The sequence below is a fragment of the Pristiophorus japonicus genome, chromosome 18 (assembly GCF_044704955.1).
Source record: "Pristiophorus japonicus isolate sPriJap1 chromosome 18, sPriJap1.hap1, whole genome shotgun sequence".
Classification (NCBI taxonomy): domain Eukaryota; kingdom Metazoa; phylum Chordata; class Chondrichthyes; family Pristiophoridae; genus Pristiophorus; species Pristiophorus japonicus.
This window is the reverse complement of record NC_091994.1, coordinates 31,513,162-31,533,455: the sequence shown is the minus strand read 5'-3', so window position 1 is coordinate 31,533,455 and position 20,294 is coordinate 31,513,162. Positions and strand designations below refer to the sequence as shown.

At 42.0% G+C, this 20,294-nt stretch overlaps 1 protein-coding gene across 1 annotated transcript in view; it reads left to right on the top strand.

Moving 5' to 3' along the window:
- zap70 (zeta chain of T cell receptor associated protein kinase 70) overlaps positions 1-20,294 on the top strand; it is a 133,217-nt gene that overhangs the window by 99,204 nt on the left and 13,719 nt on the right. Inside the window, exons 6-12 of the mRNA XM_070860837.1 lie at positions 818-849; positions 3,726-3,786; positions 6,351-6,522; positions 6,965-7,171; positions 10,724-10,916; positions 15,438-15,578; positions 17,818-17,930. Coding sequence (XP_070716938.1) covers positions 818-849; positions 3,726-3,786; positions 6,351-6,522; positions 6,965-7,171; positions 10,724-10,916; positions 15,438-15,578; positions 17,818-17,930 — 919 coding nt within the window. The remainder of the gene's footprint in view (positions 1-817; positions 850-3,725; positions 3,787-6,350; positions 6,523-6,964; positions 7,172-10,723; positions 10,917-15,437; positions 15,579-17,817; positions 17,931-20,294) is intronic.

The window sequence follows — 20,294 nt, the reverse complement described above, 5'->3', positions numbered from 1 at the left end:
TAGTGACATGTCTACCCCTCCAACTCTAACTAATGAGCCAGACTGGCTATTTAATCAACAGTCTTCTTGAATACTCTAGATGTGCCTGGTCTCATGTATTGCATTGCCGATTTTCATATGGGGAATTGACTCAGTTCCAATCTTTTTTCACCAGGCATGTTATCTTTAAGCTATCTCCAAACCTACCCTGTTCACCTCCCCTCAAGGAAGATAATGACTAACCGGTTATAAAATAACTTGCTTCTCTACAATCCAATCATATAACCCTGGATATAAGCACGTGTTTTTATACCTGGACCAGACATCCTAAGTTGCAGTTTCCTCATGAGTTATATAAAGTACATTCATCTTCATTGTGTTAGGAAGATGTATGCAGGACAGTTAATGATGTGTATCAGGCTTTCATGTCAGAAAGTGCTCTTTTCATAAACAAATATTCAAACAGTTAAAGCAACATCTCCAGTTTATAAAAGATTTGTATTAAAGAGAAATTTTAGAACTTCCTTGATGGTTTTGCTATGATGCCCTATGCAGTCAAATAGCCCACTAACACTCGCTGTTGAGGCTCAGTTATGAATAACGGTCACTTTATTGAGCCTTCTGCGAGTACCTGCTGCCCGGAGAATCATACTCCATTAAGGATTGAAACCTTTTAGGAGAAAGAGAGAGGAAAAAACAAGCAAGAAAAAAGGAATTGTGCAATTGGGTTTTAGAATATAGATTTGCACAGGCTTACAAAAGCAAGTTTAAAAAACTTAATGTTAAGGATTTCACGAGAATTCAGAATAATTCATTTTAATTCATTTTTACTTCACAGAACCGGTGAAACCGCCTTCACTTCCTCCCAATGTAAGTATATCTTTCTATATTATAGATACATGTTCAACACTTCTGCATTTTGGATTCATAAAACTCTACACGCCTGTGCTGGCTCTCTGAAAGAACTCTTCACTTATTGCAATTTCACTTACTCCCATTCACTGCAATTTCAGAACATTTTCAATTTTTCTTATTTTCAATATTGAGCAACTTCCTTTTTAAAAGCTATTATGGATTTTGATCTCACCACTCTCCCTGATGGGGGAATCCACATCTGAGCAAGCCTAGGCTCAACAAAAGTCCTCAACTCTCCCTTCATTCTTTTGGTGATGATCTTATATTTATGCCTTCTAGTTACTGACACTGACCAGTGTAAATAGTTTTTCTCAATTTAAGTCAGCACGGCCACTCATAATTCTGAATGGGCCGGATTTTGCTCTCGGCGGTGAACAATTAGCCTTTCATTACACTTGCTCTTGCCCAAAGACTTTGTATGGGATTTTGAACTGGAACTTACTGTAATTGGAGAGCCATTTTGGTGCAGGACTCTCTATAGGGTATCTCGGACCTGTGTGAACGGGACAAGCAACTGTGTATCTCCTTTACCAATCAGATTGAAGAATCGTTAATGACAGCACAGAGTCTGAACCAGGAAGTGTCAGTTAGAATATTTAATTCAATGTCAAATCAGGTACAGAAAGTGAAATAAAGAGAGGCAAAGAAAGATGGGATCGAGAGAGAGATAAGAGACAGAAAGAACATTAAAAAAAAATCTACTTAATTTTTTAATTTTTTAAAAATCTCCAAAAATAATTAAAATCTGAAGGAAGGAGACACTTGTAAAAGTCAATTTTCAGTGCCAGTGAGGTTGTTTGGCAATAATTCAGACTTATATTCACTAGAATAGACAAGCCTTATCTTTTTGCAGCGAGTTTAGTACATATGTATCACGCAAGTACAGTAACTTCATGCCATTCCATGTATTACAATGGTGAGTCTCTCGGCGAGATACACAGCTTCTGGAGAAGCAGGGCATCTTAGACAGCAACTTCCTGATTTCCGCGCTTAACTGCGCACGTGCGGTCACTGTAAGTTGCTGTCCAATTTATACTTTATAAATATTATTTCTATAGCAAAATCCGGCCCATTGAATATCTCATTAGAATCCCTCTTAAATTTGTCCATTCTATTAAAAAGTATTCCTAGTTTCTCCTCCGAACGAAAGTATCTCATCTGATATGACCTTAGCAAATCTTTTCTGTATCCTCTCTATGCTCTGATGTCCTTCCTAGTGTAGTGTACAAAACTGGCCACAGTATTCTAGTTGTGGCTTAACAAAGGATTGGATATATTTATCATTATCTCTTTGCTTTTATGCTCAGAGCCCTTATTTATGAAACCTAGGATCCCATATGTATGTATAATGGTCTCAAGAAGCTTACCAACTATCAATGTTAGGTTTAATGGTCTGTAGTTACCTAGTTTATCCCTTCCTACCTTCTTAAACAGAGTTGTTACACTGCTGATCCTCCATTCCTCTGGCCCAACTTCCATTTTAAAGATATTTGAAAGATTGCAATCAATGCTTATGCCATTTTTCTGCAGCGAATGTGTGGGTGAACCCACACATGAACTCACCCTCAAAGTTCTCCCGAACATTACTTCCTTTCTCAATCTCTAATTAGACCTGTCCTATCTTTAACTGTTTCATTACTTCTTATGTGTTTATGAAATCCCATTTTTCTTGATATTACCTGTTAGTCTTTCTTTATATCCTTCCTTCACCTTCTAATCTTGCTTTGTTTCTTCTCTATATTTTCTACACTTAACTTGATTTTCTTTTGTATTATTAGTCCCACTTTTTAACCATATGCCTCATTTCAATTATAATTTCCTACTACATTTGACTACTACATTTTAGTGATCTGTGTACATGGATCTCTAAATCTCTTTAGGCTTCCACTGTTCATAGCTTTTCACCATTTAAAAAATCCTTTTTTGGCCCAAAATGGATGACCTCACACTTAGCTGTGCTGATATCAATTGGCCATAGCTTTGCCCACTAATTTAATCTATCAATATCTCTTTTATGGTCCCATCGCTGCCTTGACCCCCCACCCTGATCGCTGCCTTGACCCCCACCCTGATCGCTGCCTTGACCCACACCCTGATCACTGCCTTGACCCCCACCCTGATCGCTGCCTTGACCCCCCCGCCCTGATTACTGACTTGACCCCCACCCTGATCATTGTCTTGGCCCCCACCCTGATTGCTGCTTTGACCCCCACCGTGATTGCTACCTTGACCCTTCTCCCAGTCAACACCTCCCTCTCTCGATTGCTCTCTCAACTCCTTTCCCAGTCACTCCCTCCCAGTCACTCCTAATCTATCCCAATCACTCCCACTTCTTGTAAGACCTACCTGAGGTCCGCTGTTGGTGACGCAGCAGCGTCTGCAGCTCACCGGTCTGATATAAATGAGGTGCAATATTGGATTCTTCCCTGTGCCCAGCTCGCACCAACCAGTTTCTAAGCCTGTGTCTTTGACTGTTCACTTACCTTTTCAATTTGTATTCTTAGATGTAGCCTCACTTAATTTCGTAGACCTAGATTCAGAATTTGCATAATTTTCTTTCTTTTCAGCCCCATATTCCGCTTCCCAGCCCTCACTGTATTTCTTTCCTCAGCTTAGAATAGGACCAGCCTAAACATCACAGCTGCACTCCAGGCCACAGAGTAAGGTCACAAGAGGTCTTCTCGTACTTCATTAATACTATTGATGTCTTTGAGTTCTTTAGTGGAAAAACAATATGTAAGAATAATCAATACGTAAGCACTATGTATTACATTTGCTTGTTTACATACTGGTGTTTAAAAATGTTAATAATATCAGTCTTTGACTTTCAGCGACAAAGTGTTGTCGGTCTTGCCTGTAATCCTGATGGATACACACCAGAGCCATTTGGAGGTGAGCGGTCTAGTAGTATAATGTTAAGCAGTACGCAACTGAGGTTATGAAAATAAATGATAGCTAACATGGTTGACAAGGCTTTGTCTAGTCGTATTGTTTGTGATCATATCCAGCAAAATGCACAGAGGGTTGGCAACTATGTTAGTGCCTTAATAGGCTTAATATTAGAAAACCAGCCCAGTGGCACAAAGGCATCAGTATTTGGTGGAAGTAACTTGTGCTTCAGGGCACACTTTTACCAGGATTAATTGTTAACTATAATAAGTATAAAAACAGTTTAAATAAAAATGGTGCAGAAAGATGCTGATGGCATTTAAAATATATATTTTTTTGCCAATTATCTCCCCTCCTCTCTTCTTCTGAATGTGTTGGCTCCTTCTGTGCTGGGGTATGGTTCAAGGTTTCTAGAGGTCTTCTGGTACCTCACCTAAATTACGATCATTCATTATTCAGCCTTGACTGTGTTATCATAGGTAGTTCGTCGAAACGAGGATGACTTGCTTCCACGACAAAAAAGGATGAGTTCACAGGTGTTTCAATGAAGGACCTATTATTCCAGGTCCTGAACTATATATTGAAGGGTGGAAGATGCCTGTGCGTGGATTTTTTTAACGTGTGTTGGCCGTTGTACATCAGTCACCACATGGGCTTGAAAGAGCTAGGTCCTGATCCAGTGGCAAGGGTTATCCAAGACGACTGGAGACCTGCTCTGCTACACGGACCTAGTGCGCACACATATCACAGTGTGGGCTGGCCTGTGCTGCCCCTGGCCCCAAACTCACGCCTCTCCTGGGCCCCGATCACGTCCCTCTAAAGTCTCTCGCTACTCCTTCGCCCCGACCTCGCCGCTCCTGCTGTGCCTGCCCACACACCAATCACCGCCTGGACCTTGATGACATCACTCTTTGCTGCCGTTGTCCTCCTGCACCAACTCGCGCTGCTCCCTGAAGTAGTATACCTCCCTGCCACTCCCGAGTCCTCCACGTTGCTCCTTTTATGGCCCTGACCTGCCGCTGGTGTTCTCACGCAGGTCGGGGCCTCCACTTGACTGTATTAGCAGCCTCTAATCGACTACAGTGAGCAGCAGAACTGAGCCCAATTCTGTACACACCCATCACCTAACTATGTAATCAGATGAGAGAGGAAGCATGCCTGTAGGAAATAGCAAGGGAAAAGTGTCACGAAGTCTAAATTCGTCAAAAGTCTCTCCTTGGCACTGTTTAGCGGTTAATCCAGAAGGTTCAATAGGAAACTGATCAACATGAAGAAATCAGAGATTGAGTTGCATTAGTTTGTTGATCTTTCACTTCTGGCAGCATGGTTTGGATCTGCTTCCAGAAGATCTAGTTTATTTTGTTGATGGAATTGTTTTCAAGCTGGAGTCCCCAGGCTCATCAGTTTTCAATCCCTCAGTCATTAGCTTTCTGAATTTTCCCGGATTGTTTTTTTTTCATTGCTTGCTATGTATAAATTAATAAAAAGAAACATTTTCTTCAATGGTAACACCGATTTCATTTGGGTAACTAACTGATTGTCTTTCAGAAGTCCTTAGGAGTGTGTCAATATTTGCAGGAGTTCTATGGAAATATGTCAATGCAGGGGGTATGGTAGCATAGTGGTTAAGTTACTGGACTAGTAATCCAGAGGCCTGGACTAATGATCTGAAGATGAAAGTTCAAATCCCACCACGGCAGCTGGGAAATTTAAATTCAGTTAATTAAATAAATATGGAGTTAATAAAAAGGCTAATGTCAGTAATAGTGACCATGAAACTACTGCATTGTCGTAAAAACCCATCTGGTTCACTAGTGTTCTTTAGGGGAAGGAAATCTGCCATCCTTACCCAGTCTGGCCTATATGTGACTCCAGACCCACAGCAATACCCTCTGAAATGGCCTAGCAAGCCACTAGCTGCAACCAAGTTAGCACTGTGGGTCTACCTTCACCACAAAGACTGCAGTGGTTTAAGAAGGTAGTTCACCACCACCTTCTCAAGGGCAACTTGGGATGGGCAATAAATGCCGACCTTGTCAGTGACGCCATAATCCCAGGAATGAATAAATAAAAAATGAACTGGGGATACCCAACCCACTCGGCATTGTACACAGAAATGTTTGAAAATCACTGATATAAGGATACTCCGTGAAATGACCTTGGTCAGTCTCAACTCAACTCCTGTTGGATATCGGCCTATAGCATAAAGCTGCATATAATTCTGCACTAAATTGGCAGTCTCACTCAGAGACCACAGAGATGGGCTCATGTGGTTAATGCAAAATTGACATTGATGCAGCAGGAGATCTGAAACTAGAACTAAATATATTCTTGGCACAAAGCAGAAAGTCTTGTTCGGTATCTGGCCATATAAGATCAGAATTGGAAACTTTGATGATGACTTAAGTAGTATAAGTGTTTTCTGTCACTGACATTCCTTATGAGTTCAAAATATATTCAAAGAAATAAAAGAGTTTCAAATTTTGAAAGGTTGATAAACTTCCCTTGAACAATGTCACAGTATAAACTTCAAGTATTTAATTAATCTGAAAACTCTTTTGGTTCAGGACATCGGATTCATCCTGAGGATACGAGTTCTTATGTGAGCCCCTACAGTGACCCTGAAGAGTTAAAAGACAAAAAATTATACCTGAAGCGAGAATGTCTGCTAATAGATGAAGTAGAGCTGGGATCTGGCAACTTTGGCTGCGTGAAAAAAGGGGTGTATAAGATGAGAAAGTAAGTAATTGATATGCAGAATTAACAAATTTCATAATACAAGACTTGAAAAGTACCCTGACCGTTCAGTGAGTAAACCCAGCATGCAATGTGGCCATTCAAAACATCTGTCAAGACAGACGGAGAAATGGGCAGAAAAATAAGTTATCAAAAAGGTGAAAGATGGTTGAATAAACCAACATAGTAGCAGATGAATGTAGGAATGAAGTAAATTGAGGCAACAGAAAAGTGAGAGCAAGTGGAATGATAATAGGACAAGGAAGAAATTCAGTGGACCAATAGAAAATAAACAAGAAAACTTATTAGAAAAGACAAATTAAGGAAGTCATTACAGTAGAAAGAAAAAAATCAGTCGTGGCTGACTGAGAAAATAATTGATATATACATATGCATAACTATGAGATGAGGCAACTGCGAGTTAGTGTATTTATTTTTTATCCAGGAAGCAGATCGATGTCGCTATCAAAGTGCTGAAAAATGATAATGAAAAATCATTAAAGGACGAACTAATGAAAGAAGCAGAATTTATGCAGAAACTGGACAATCCCTACATAGTGCGAATGATCGGAGTGTGCCAAGCGGAACATCTGATGCTGGTGATGGAGATGGCTGCTGGAGGTCCACTCAACAAATTTCTGTCCAGCAAAAAGTGAGCATTCTATAATGTGATTTCCTGAGCATTTGAGCAAATAGTATATTCCCGGTTATAAGTACACGTGCTCTCCATTGAGACACATCTGCCTTATCTAAGAATTGGGAGCAGAGGTACAGGTTGGCAAGAGTCAATGCGAAAAACTTCCTCCAAGTGTAACGTAAAGATACTGTTGGAATTTAACAGGTCATGAACATGCTTCCCACTGCTTGTACATGTGAGACACTGTTGGTGTTTTACTGGAGAGCCACACTCATTATTGTGACCAAGAGGCGTAGACTTGTCACTGAGTGTTGATATTCGGCCCACTTGATTCCCAATACCGCTAACGCTTATTTGAAATGAGCTAGGTTGTCTGGTAAAAGCATCAACCAGGCACTGAGCACGGCGGCGTTTCCAAGCAAAACATTCATCCAATCTGCGTTTGCTCTCCCAATGTAGAGGAGACCGTATTGTGAGCAGCGAAACAGTATACTAGGTTGGAAAGAGTACAGCCTCAAAAAATTACAGCTTTGAATATATTTTGCATAAAAAATTCATAACTTCCAGAGCATTTTATAACCAGTCTGAGAGTACTTTCCCTCAACCTCCTCCTGTACACCAGAATTAGGTGGCCAATATTTTGCAATATTAAAGCATGTCCAGATACTTTGAAAAGGCCCTTGTCATAAAGATAAGTGTTTCTGAGTACCATCCTAATCTTACACCACCATCAAATATATTTTTGTCACTGAATATTAAAGCAACTCTCAATTCATGTAGTAAAACTAACAAATGAGTCAGTTTCAGTGGTTTACTGAAAATTAAACCACAAATGATCTGTACAACTGGCTTGCCTTTTTGTTTCATGAGTTATGTATCTCAGTGTTACTTAATGTTTTTTTTATTAAACTATCACATCATTTGTGTAACCTTAGCCTTAAAGCTAGATCAAATGTTTATCCGGTGCCCGTATTTTATTGCTGTTCCTGAAAGCATTTAAAAAACATAATTTATTAACATCACCAAATTGCTCTAATCAGGTACCTAATCAGGTAATATTGCTGCTCTTTAAAATGGAGGTTTTCCAATGTGAGGACAACCTATCGTGCTATACAGTGACAAAACATAGAAACATAGAAACATAGAAAATAGGTGCAGGAGTAGGCCATTCGGCCCTTCGAGCCTGCACCAACATTCAATAAGATCATGGCTGATCTTTCACCTCAGTACCCCTTTCCTGCTTTCTCTCCATACCCCTTGATCCCTTTAGTCGTAAGGGCCATATCTAACTCCCTCTTGAAAATATCCAATGAACTGGCATCAACAACTCTGTGCGGCAGGGAATTCCTCACGTTAACAACTCTCTGAGTGAAGAAGTTTCTTCTCATCTCAGTCCGAAATGGCTTACCCCTTATCCTTAGACTGTGTCCCCTGGTTCTGGACTTCCCCAACATCGGGAACATTCTTCCTGCATCTAACCTGTTCAGTCCCATCAGAATTTTATATATTTCTATGAGATCCCCACTCATCCTTCTAAACTCCAGTAAACAAAGGCCCAGTCGATCCAATCTCTCCTCATATGTCAGTCCAGCCATCCCTGGAATCAGTCTGGTGAACCTTCTCTGCACTCCCTCAATAGTAAGAACGTCCGTCCTTAGATTAGGACATCAAAACTGAACAAAATATTCCAGGTGAGGCCTCACCAAGGCCCCGTACAACTGCAGTAAGACCTCCCTGTTCCTATACTCAAACCCCTGGCTATGAAGGCCAATTTACCATTTGCCTTCTTCACCACCTGCTGTATCTGCATGCCAACTTTCAATGACTGATGTACCATGACACCCAGGTCTCGTTGCACCTCCCCTTTTACTAATCTGTCACCATTCAGATAATATTCTGCCTTCGTGTTTTTGCCCCCAATGTGGATAACCTCACATTTATACACATTATACTGCATCTGCCTTGCATTTGCTCACTCACCTCACCTGTCCAAATCACGCTGCAGCCTCTTAGCGTCCACCTCACAGCTCACACCGCCACCCAGTTTAGTGTCATCGGCAAACTTGGAGATATTACACTCAATTCCTTCATTCAAATCATTAATGTATATTGTAAATAGCTGGGGTCCCAGCACTGAGCCCTGCGGTACCCAACTAGTCACTGCCTGCCATTCTGAAAAGAACCCGTTTATCCCAACTCTCTGCTTCCTGTCTGCCAACCAGTTCTCTATCCATGTCAGTACATTACCCCCAATGCCATGTGCTTTAATTTTGTACACCAATCTCTTGTGTGGAACCTTGTCAAGCTTTTTGAAAGTCCAAATACATCACATCCACTGGTTCTCCCTTGTCCACTCTACTAGTTACATCCTCAAAAAATTCCAGAAGACTTGTCAAGCATGATTTCCCTTTCAATAAATCCATGTTGACTTGGTCCGATCCTGTCACTGCTTTCCAAATGCACTGCTATTTCATCTTTAATAATTGATTCCAACATTTTCTCCACTACTGATGTCAGGCTAACCGGTCTATAATTACCCGTTTTCTCTCCCTCCTTTTTTTAAAAGTGGTGTTACATTAGCTACCCTCCAGTCCATAGGAACTGATCCAGAGTTGATAGGTTGTTGGAAAATGATCACCAATGCATCCACTATTTCTAGGGCCACTTCCTTAAGTACTCTGGGATGCAGACTATCAGACCCCGGGGATTTATAGGCTTCAATCCCATCAATTTCCCTAACACAATTTTCCGCCTAATAGGGATATCCTTCAGTTCCTCCTTCTCACTAGATCCTTGGCCCCCTAGTACATCCGGAAGGTTATTTGTGTCTTGCTTCGTGAAGACAAAACTAACATATTTGTTCAACTGGTCTGCCATTTCTTTGTCCCCATTATAAATTCACCTGAATCTGACTGCAAGGGACCTACGTTTGTCTTCACTAATCTTTCTTTCTTCACATATCTATAGAAGCTTTTGCAGTCAGTTTTTATGTTCCTGACAAGCTTCCTCTCTTACTCTATTTTCCCCCTTCTAATTAAACCCTTTGTCCTCCTCTGCTGAATTCTAAATTTATCCCAGTCCTCAGATTTGCTGCTTTTTCTGGCCAATTTATATGCCTCTTCCTTGGATTTAACACTATCCGTAATTTCCCTTGTTAGCCACGGTTGAGCCACTTTCCCCATTTTATTTTTACTCCAGACAGAGATGTACAATTGTTGAAGTTCAACATTATCCATTGCTTAATTATAGACTTGGAAATCTCTAGTAGTTTAAGCAATTATCAGAGTCAATTTTTTGCAGAGCAAAGTTTTACAATAGAATACAGTTGTTACATTCCTGTACATTTTCTAGATGTCTTTACTTTGCCTATGTCTCAATGTAACTTTACAATACATGTTTGTTTTTTGTTTATTATCCTGTTCTCAATTTTTAAATCGTAATATAAAGAAAATAAATAATAACAAAATATTCTTTAGCATAAGATAAGTTCTTATATTTATTATTGGCAGAAAACATTTCCAGCAGATTATCTAAAAATACATCTTCCCTAATATATTTTCTCACCAGAGATCACATTTCCATCGACAACGTTGTTGAATTGCTCCACCAAGTTTCTGTAGGAATGAAGTACCTGGAAGAAAATAATTTTGTGCACAGAGATCTTGCTGCCAGAAATGTCCTGCTGGTCAATCAGCATTATGCCAAGATTAGTGATTTTGGATTGTCCAAAGCAATAGGCGCTGACGACAGCTACTACAAGGTAAACCTTCTCATGACAATCCCAGTCAAAATATTCACTGAAAATCTAGAGTTGAATCATCAGATAGTATTCTATGGTATTTAACTCAGAAAATGTCACCAGGTGCAATAGAGGGGTCCCGTCATAGTTGCTAGTAAATATCCAGAGCATATAATGGGTTACAATGTGTGAATATGCACAGAAATAAAATGCTTGATTCTGTGGGCATTGTATCCTATTAACTGAGGATGATTTGATATGCAATGTTTTTTTTATTCGTTTCTGAGATGTGGGCATCACTGGCAAGGCCAGCATTTATTGCCCATCCCTAATTGCCCTTGAGAAGATGGTGGTGAGCCGCCTTCTTGAATTGCTGCTGTCCGTGTGGTGAAGATACTCCCACAGTGTTGTTAGGGAGGAAGTTCCAGGAGTTTTAACCAGCAATGATGAAGGAACGGCGATATACTTCCAAGTCGGGATGGTTTGGAATTTGGAGGGGAACGTGGAGATGGTGGTGTTCCCATGTGCCTGCTGCCCTTGTCCTTCTAGGTGATAGAGGTCACGGGTTTGGGAGGTGCTGCCGAAGAAGTATTGGCGAGTTGCGGCAGTGCATCTTGTAGATGGTACACTATGCAGCCATGGTGCGCCGGTGGTTCAGGGAGTGAATGTTTAAGGTGGTACAACTTTTGTTCTGTGTGCAGTTTGCTCAATAATTTGTTGTGTCCTAAGATGAAGGCTATCATTAATATCACAGAGGGCTTTTTTCTACCAATTTCTCCACTCCTCACTCAAAATCTTTAGTTCCTTGGGCATTGGTTGTCTCATAGAAACATAGAAACATAGAAAATAGGTGCAGGAGCAGGCCATTCAGCCCTTCTAGCCTGCACCGCCATTCAATGAGTTCATGGCTGAACATGAAACTTCAGTACCCCCTTCCTGCTTTCTCGCCATAACCCTTGATCCCCCGAGTAGTAAGGACTTCATCTAACTCCCTTTTGAATATATTTAGTGAATTGGCCTCAACTACTTTCTGTGGTAGAGAATTCCACAGGTTCACCACTCTCTGGGTGAAGAAGTTTCTCCTCATCTCGGTCCTAAATGGCTTACCCCTTATCCTCAGACTGTGACCCCTGGTTCTGGACTTCCCCAACATTGGGAACATTCTTTCTGCATCTAACCTGTCTAAACCCGTCAGAATTTTAAACGTTTCTATGAGGTCCCCTCTCATTCTTCTGAACTCCAGTGAATACAAGCCCAGTTGATCCAATCTTTCTTGATAGGTCAGTCCTGCCATCCCGGGAATCAGTCTGGTGAACCTTCGCTGCACTCCCTCAATAGCAAGAATGTCCTTCCTCAAGTTAGGAGACCAAAACTGTACACAATACTCCAGGTGTGGCCTCACCAAGGCCCCGTACAACTGCAGCAACACCTCCCTGCCCCTGTATTCAAATCCCCTCGCTATGAAGGCCAACATGCCATTTGCTTTCTTAACCGCCTGCTGTACCTGCATGCCAACCTTCAATGACTGATGTACCATGACACCCAGGTCTCGTTGCACCTTCCCTTTTCCTAATCTGTCACCATTCAGATAATAGTCTGTCTCTCTGTTTTTACCACCAAAGTGGATAACTTCACATTTATCCACATTATACTTCATCTGCCATGCATTTGCCCACTCACCTAACCTATCCAAGTCACTCTGCAGCCTAATAGCATCCTCCTCGCAGCTCACACTGCCACCCAACTTAGTATCATCCGCAAATTTGGAGATACTGCATTTAATCCCCTCGTCTAAATCATTAATGTACAATGTAAACAGCTGGGGCCCCAGCACAGAACCTTGCGGCACTCCACTAGTCACTGCCTGCCATTCTGAAAAGTACCCATTTACTCCTACTCTTTGCTTCCTGTCTGACAACCAGTTCTCAATCCACGTCAGCACACTACCCCCAATCCCATGAGCTTTAACTTTGCACATTAATCTCTTGTGTGGGACCTTGTCAAAAGCCTTCTGAAAGTCCAAATATACCACATCAACTGGTTCTCCTTTGTCCACTTTACTGGAAACATCCTCAAAAAATTCCAGAAGATTTGTCAAGCATGATTTCCCTTTCACAAATCCATGCTGACTTGGACCTATCATGTCACCATTTTCCAGATGCACTGCTATGACATCCTTAATAATTGATTCCATCATTTTACCCACTACTGAGGTCAGGCTGACCGGTCTATAATTCCCTGTTTTCTCTCTCCCTCCTTTTTTAAAAGGTGGGGTTACATTGGCTACCCTCCACTCCATAGGAACTGATCCAGAGTCAATGGAATGTTGGAAAATGACTGTCAATGCATCCGCTATTTCCAAGGCCACCTCCTTAAGTACTCTAGGATGCAGTCCATCAGGCCCTGGGGATTTATCGGCCTTCAATCCCATCAATTTCCCCAACACAATTTCCCGACTAATAAAGATTTCCCTCAGTTCCCCCTCCTTACTAGACCCTCTGACCCCTTTTATATCCGGAAGGTTGTTTGTATCCTCCTTAGTGAATACCGAACCAAAGTACTTGTTCAATTGGTCTGCCATTTCTTTGTTCCCCGTTATGACTTCCCCTGATTCTGACTGCAGGGGACCTACGTTTGTCTTCACCAACCTTTTTCTCTTTACATACCTATAGAAACTTTTGCAATCCGCCTTAATGTTCCCTGCAAGCTTCTTCTCGTACTCCATTTTCCCTGTCCTAATCAAACCCTTTGTCCTCCTCTGCTGAGTTCTAAATTTCTCCCAGTCCCCAGGTTCGCTGCTATTTCTGGCCAATTCATTATGGTATATGTGAGTTTGGCAGTGAGTGTTGGCACTATTCGACTATAAGGATATCGTAACTGAGCCAGATTCTATCCTCAGCTGCCATGTGCGCACATCCACACAAGCTGGGGTCACTGAATTGTGATAAAGAGTGAGTGCCCTGGCCAATTTTCTGCTCCCTAATGTGACAACAACTCGTATTTATATAATGCCTTTGAATGTCGAAAAAAGCCACAAGACACATTAGAGAGGAAGGGAAGAACAGATGTTGAGCCTTAATGGAGGAATTAAGAGAGATGATTGAAAGCTTTGTCAAAGAGCTAAGTTGTCATGAGGCTTTTAAAGTAAAGAGAGAAGCAGAGAGGCAGTGTGGTTTCGGGAAGGAAGTAGCAGAGGCCTATCCAAGGCAGCTGAAGGCTCTCCCAAGACCACCAAAATATTATGATTGAACCCATTAAATTTGCATTTGCACACCAGCTTTAACGTCGCTTCAAAGTATTTTCTGTTTTGCCGCTCTGTTGAAGATGGTGTGTAAAAAGTGGATCACATCCAACTTTAGACCCAGAACGGCAACATCCGGCACCCAATGGTTAACTTTAGAACTGAAGACCGTGTGATAAATATGGTCTTTTGCAATTTGCGTTCAAGCAGGGAAGGGAATAAGCAAACATCTGTACAATTATAATGTCAGATGATGACATTATTTGATCTATCTCCTCCTACCTGCGGCTAAAGGCTGATAACGCTTTTGCGCAGTGATCAGGAGTGGGAATTCTAATTTATTTTTCACCTTTCTAGCCTAAGGATACTTAAGCCAACTGTGGGTCCTGTATTGCTACCTTTGCTGAGATCAGCACAGACCAGGAATTGAATTTGCTATCTGTGTGTGTCATTATTACAACCACATGTTTCCATATACAGATTATTTTTTTATTGGGGAACTTATCTTTGTAAATTTATCCTATATAAGAAAACCCATTTATTGTACCATATTTTATTTTACTATGCAATTAAATCATACATAATGCAATATCACGTTGGTTTGCTTTAATTTTCTCACCTATTTTGGTGGTCTTGGGAGAGCCTTGAGCTGCCTTGGATATACTCTCTGATACTCCTTCGCTAAAATTTAAAGGCCTCCTGTAGGCTCTGATTAATGCAATGGTACAGCTCCGTAGTTGCTTGCTGTCCTGCATGCTGTTCTTTAGTGGGAATTGCTAAACAGTGAGGGTTGGATTTTTCTGATCCCACTCCTTAAGGAATTCCCACCTAGTGAGAGCCCAACACTGGGCCCCAGGAAGATACAGGTGGAGCTGCAGCAGGACCACTGCTGTCAGAAGATGTCTTAAGGAGGCTTAAAGGGAGCACAGGGCCAGAAGACCCGACAGAATCATAGACTGCAGGCTTTGGGCCACCCCAGACCATGGTTTACCTGGCAGTTCTGGAGAGTGCATGGAACAGGGTGGATGGGAGAGACATGGGCTGGGAACCTATGCCCCAACCACAAAACCATTTACATGTGATGAGCAGAGAAGGAACAGGGCAAGAGAAATTCAGCTGATGAAGCAATGGTAGGCCTCATTGCCCAATTTCACCCCCTTATCCATCACCATGACACTCTAATTAAAGCAGGAATATTCATGATCTATGTATCTTGGCATCACAACAAGCACTGAAGTTACACTGAGGGAGCATTTGTTGAAGAATTTTTAGCAAGAGTTTTACTGTTGTTTCGATCTTAGGCTCGAACTGCTGGGAAATGGCCAGTGAAGTGGTATGCACCAGAATGTATAAATTTCCGGAAATTTTCAAGCAAAGCTGATGTCTGGAGCTTTGGTATTACTATGTGGGAAGCATTGACTTTTGGACAAAAGCCATACAAGGTAAGCTCATGTCATGTTTGGGTGGTATTGTGGGGTCATAACTATTATTCTTCACCTCAGATCATGTTTCACTCCACTCTTTGGAGCAATTGAAGATCTTTCCCGTGAACAACTTTGCGAGATTAGTGCGGTTTGGGCCAGATTTGTTTGTAAATCAGTAACTAGAAAATAATAATCTAATTTTAATTCTGGGATCATGGAAATCTATCTAGGATACTGAGATCAAAATATGACAGTTTTATCACAATTTTCCCCTAATCTTCACCCGTCCTTACCCGAGAGCAGTTACTTACTGGCTTTATCGATGGCAGCGGCCTTTCAGTGCTTTTCCTAATTGGCCATTCGTCAGCTGGAAACCTGCACAAGTGCCAGAAAGCAGCAGGAGGCATTCAAATTGAACATGTATCTAATGTCCATACATACGTACTGTGTCATTAATGGTCAGCTGACATGTATTGTCATGTATTTAACCATCTTGCTATGACATAGTCATGTAACTGTAACGCATGTACACTGTACCTGTACCCTAGAAATGCACACCCTGACCACAGGGGGTGAACTTGCGGGAGACACTCCTCACCTGGGTTTCCAGGTATAAAAGGGGAGGTCCCACCCAGGGTCAGCACTCCTTGGTCCTGGCAATAAAGGTGAAGGTCACAGAGTGACCGTGTCTGATATATCTATGCCTCGTGTGAGTTTGTAGTAAGGTGCAGGGACACCACAGTAATCATTGATCACCTGTAACTGCTAAAGTGAACTGTAATATCTCCATTGTTCACTCAATATGGTTGATGGATCAAATCAGACACATTCTTGATCTGTGTGACTCATGAAAACACCATGCAGTGCATTTACTTTCTGAACTATCAGAGGAGATTTTATCAGAGCTGTTTATCCTTTGCAGAGAGAGTTGAAGTATTGTACAGAATGACCATGGAATGGGCAAACCACTGAGTAATTTTTTTGTGCATATTATCCTGTCATTTGAAATCACTATTTCAGATTGGAGGTGACTCCAATTAATTATATATACATTTATGTTGATTTTATCTATAATTGTTCTACCTTTGTAAAGAAAATGCTTATTTTTCTGACTTCCGCACCCCCTACTATGTCTGTTTTTTTCCCATTTCATTTGTTGGGTGGACCCTTCAGGTATTTATCCTTCTGGGGATAACTATTTCTGGACTGTACTGCCATATGCAGTGCTCTTTATTCCCGTGGGTTTTTCTGGTACTTGTGTGAGGGTGTCAGTTCCATCAGGATATTTGTTTCGTACCAATCAGACCAATCAATACTTCCCCTATCCATTAGATGGTGCAGCCACATACACAGCCTTCACCAGTCATGTGGGAGGCAGAACAATACAGAGTGTAATGGAGATTGTGGCCAAGTTCAGAAAACCAAAGCCTCTGGGAAATTTCTCCCTGATTCCCTAAGGCAATCAAGCAAGCTCCAGGAGACAATAACTACAGATGATGCACTTAACTAGCCTCATTCTTTCCCATATGTCCTGATATTGTTAAGAACAAATGTCTATACAGGACTGGAAAGACAATTTCCATCCATCAGAAGAGCTCCAAAGTAAAAAGCTTCCTACTCTACTTTATCTCTCTAACTATCTTCTGGCAGAAGTGCACAAGGTAAGTGTGTACAAATAGCTTGGAGAGGGCAGCAGTAAATGAGTTATACTTTATGAGGGAACACTTTCTGGCATGCATACCTATTACTTGGTGTAGAAATCTTACGGTGTGGACTTACTTCAGATCTGCCATTTTGGTTCTTATCAGGTCCAGGTTCTCTGGGTTGTGCAGGCAGCATTCACCCTGGCTGCTGCCTCCTGTGACACTTGCTGTATGAGTCGTTTTTGTGAAGGTTGCCCTTCTGTCCTACACAGAACAGCTCCTTTCCTATATTTCCTGTGGGCTGCTCCAGACTACAGCACCAAATTGGGCGATGTGTGGGCAAGAAGTCTTAACTTTCAGCCACTTTTTCAGTGCAGCCTCTGCCCTGCCCTCCCAGGGGTATTTATATGTGTGACCAACCATGTGGACGGAAGCTCACCTGAATTATACATCTTCAGAAGTAGGGATATTGGGGGTAGCAAATGGCCAAGGGAGCCTACTCCTGAAAAACATCTGGAATACCCCGTTAATCTCCCAGTTGCACAACTACATCAGTTTCCAGGCTTTTAAATCATCTCCGTCGGTAATAAAAGTGAATCTATTCTGTTTTACAGAAAATGAAAGGCCCAGAAGTAGTTTCTTTTATTGAGCACGGAGGTCGATTGGATCGCCCTGCTGAGTGTCCGGATGAAATGCACGAACTGATGCAAGAGTGCTGGACTTACAAGTAAGTTCAAATGGATTTATAGATATTTGGCTTCAAATCAGTAAGTGAACAATGGTTTATAAAACATATGAATCTAACACATCCAGTATTCAGTTTTAATCAGATACTCTTTATAACTGAACACAGACTATAAATGTGAAGATACATTAAAAGCACCACTTCCATTGGCGTAGAACAGTATGCCACTTTGCTTTCACTCGTCAGAGATGTCAGCAACAAATCTCTTTTTATACCCTGTATAGGGGGTACATAAGTTTCAAATAAGTTGGGAAAGTAAGCTGTGAGGAGGATGCAAAGAGACTGCAAAGGGATATAGACAGGTTAAGTGAGTGGGCAAGAACGTGGCAGATTGAATTATAATGTGGAAAAGTGTGAAGTTATCCACTATGGTCGAAAAAATAGAAAAGCAGAATATCTTTTTTAAGTGAGTAACTGCGAAATGTTGATATTCAGAGGGACTTGGGTGCCTTGTACACAAATCACAGAACGTTAACAAGCAGGTACAGCAAGTAATTTGGAAAGCAAATGGTATGTTAGCCTGTATTACAAAGGGATTGGAGTATACGAGTAAAGGGGGCCGAAATTCATGCCCGCCAGAAAGCTGGCGCACATTCAGTTTTTAAAAAGTTTTTACCATCGGGTCCAATGAGGCGGGCTCTCTGTTGATTTTCTTCTCTTTGCTGTTCTTTTCGGATTGGACCAGAAGCCAGTCATAATGTGGGCAGAAGTGCGGCGGTAAGTGCTGATGAGGGGCGGAAGTGGAGGCGGGACGGATTCTCCGCCGCTGTCACTCAGCAGTGGAGCGGTGGTGATGTCATTGAACATCTGCGTCAACACGTCTCTCCCCTGCTTTAAAGGGGAGAGAAGCAGCCAATAATTAGAATCGGTCACTGGGCCACCAGCCCAGTGGAGGGGAGGGTTTCGGCCGGGCCAGCAGCCTGGCACCCAAGAGGGGGTGCCAGGCTGCCTGTTGGTGGCCCGACTGAACCTGGGGGCATAATTGTCCGGCCGATCGAGAAATTGGCTGGCAAAAAAAAACCATGGCGGCCGCGGCAGTGCGCCCTCCACTTGAAGGGCCACCGCGCTACTGTGGTTCACACACACAAAACAAGGTGCACCGACAGAGAAAGCTGTCGGGGGCATCGCGTGGCGGAGTTAGGTTTTTAATACATAAATTTTGCGCGGATTGTGATGGAGGTGCGGGAGATTGGGGATGCGCACTTTGATGATGCGCTTGGGGCAGTCGGCAGCAGTGGGGTGGTCGTGGGGACTGCCAGAAACAACCCCAAGCTGAATTTGGATTGTGGCGGCCATTGGACCAGAAGTCGGCGGTCGCTCGACTCCGCCACCCAGCCGGCGCTTTCTGGCGGTAACGGGCCTTATCCAGACCATGAATTTCGGCCCCAAGAAGTCTTATTGCAATTATATCGGGCCTTGGTGAGACCACACCTGCAGTACCGTTTGTTTTTGTCTCCTTACCTAAGGAAGGATATACTTGCCTTAGAGGGAGTGCAACAAAGGTTTACAAGACTGGTTATTGGGATGAGGGGATTGTCCTCTGAGGTGAGATTGAGTAAACTAGACCTATATTTGCTAGAGTTTATTGAAACATATACAATTCTTAAGTGGCTTGGCAGGGTATATGCTGGGAGGATGTTTCCCCTGGCTGGGGAGTCTAGAACTAGGGGTCACAGTCTCTGAATAAGGGCTTAGGACTGAGATGAGGAGAAATTTCTTCATTCAAAGGGGTGGTGAGTCTTTGGAATTCTTTACCCCAGAGGGCTGTGGCTTCTCAGTCATTGAATAAATTCAAGACAGAGATCGATTGATTTTTGGATACTAAGGGAATCAAGAGATGTGGGGATAGGACGGGAAAGTGGTGTTGAGGTAGAAGATCAGCCATAAACTTATTGAATGTCGGAGCAGACACGAAGGGCCGAATGGCCTACTCCTGCTTCTATTTCTTATGTTCTTCAGTTTTTATGATCAGTATGCTTTTCATGAAGCCCAAAGCTATCAATGTTTCTCTTAGACTTTAAACTCAACCATAATCATATCAGAAAATGAGATTGGAGAAAAAGAGAGAAGGCTATTGATTCACCCCATACAACTAACTCCGTCATCCAGATTCTTTTCAGGTCCTGGTTTAACTTTTTAAAAATAATTCTTACATTCCTAAATAAGCTATTATTTCTGTTCGCACGAACAAGGTCACAGTTAGCTTTTTTCAATGTTTTACATCGAAATGAGGTGTTAGTAAATGTGTGACAGGGGAGTGCGTTGGTGTGGTATGTGCCTTATCTCTAATGTGTGGCTAAGTACATTCAAGAATCACATGGCAGTGCTGCTGTTGACAATAAGTGT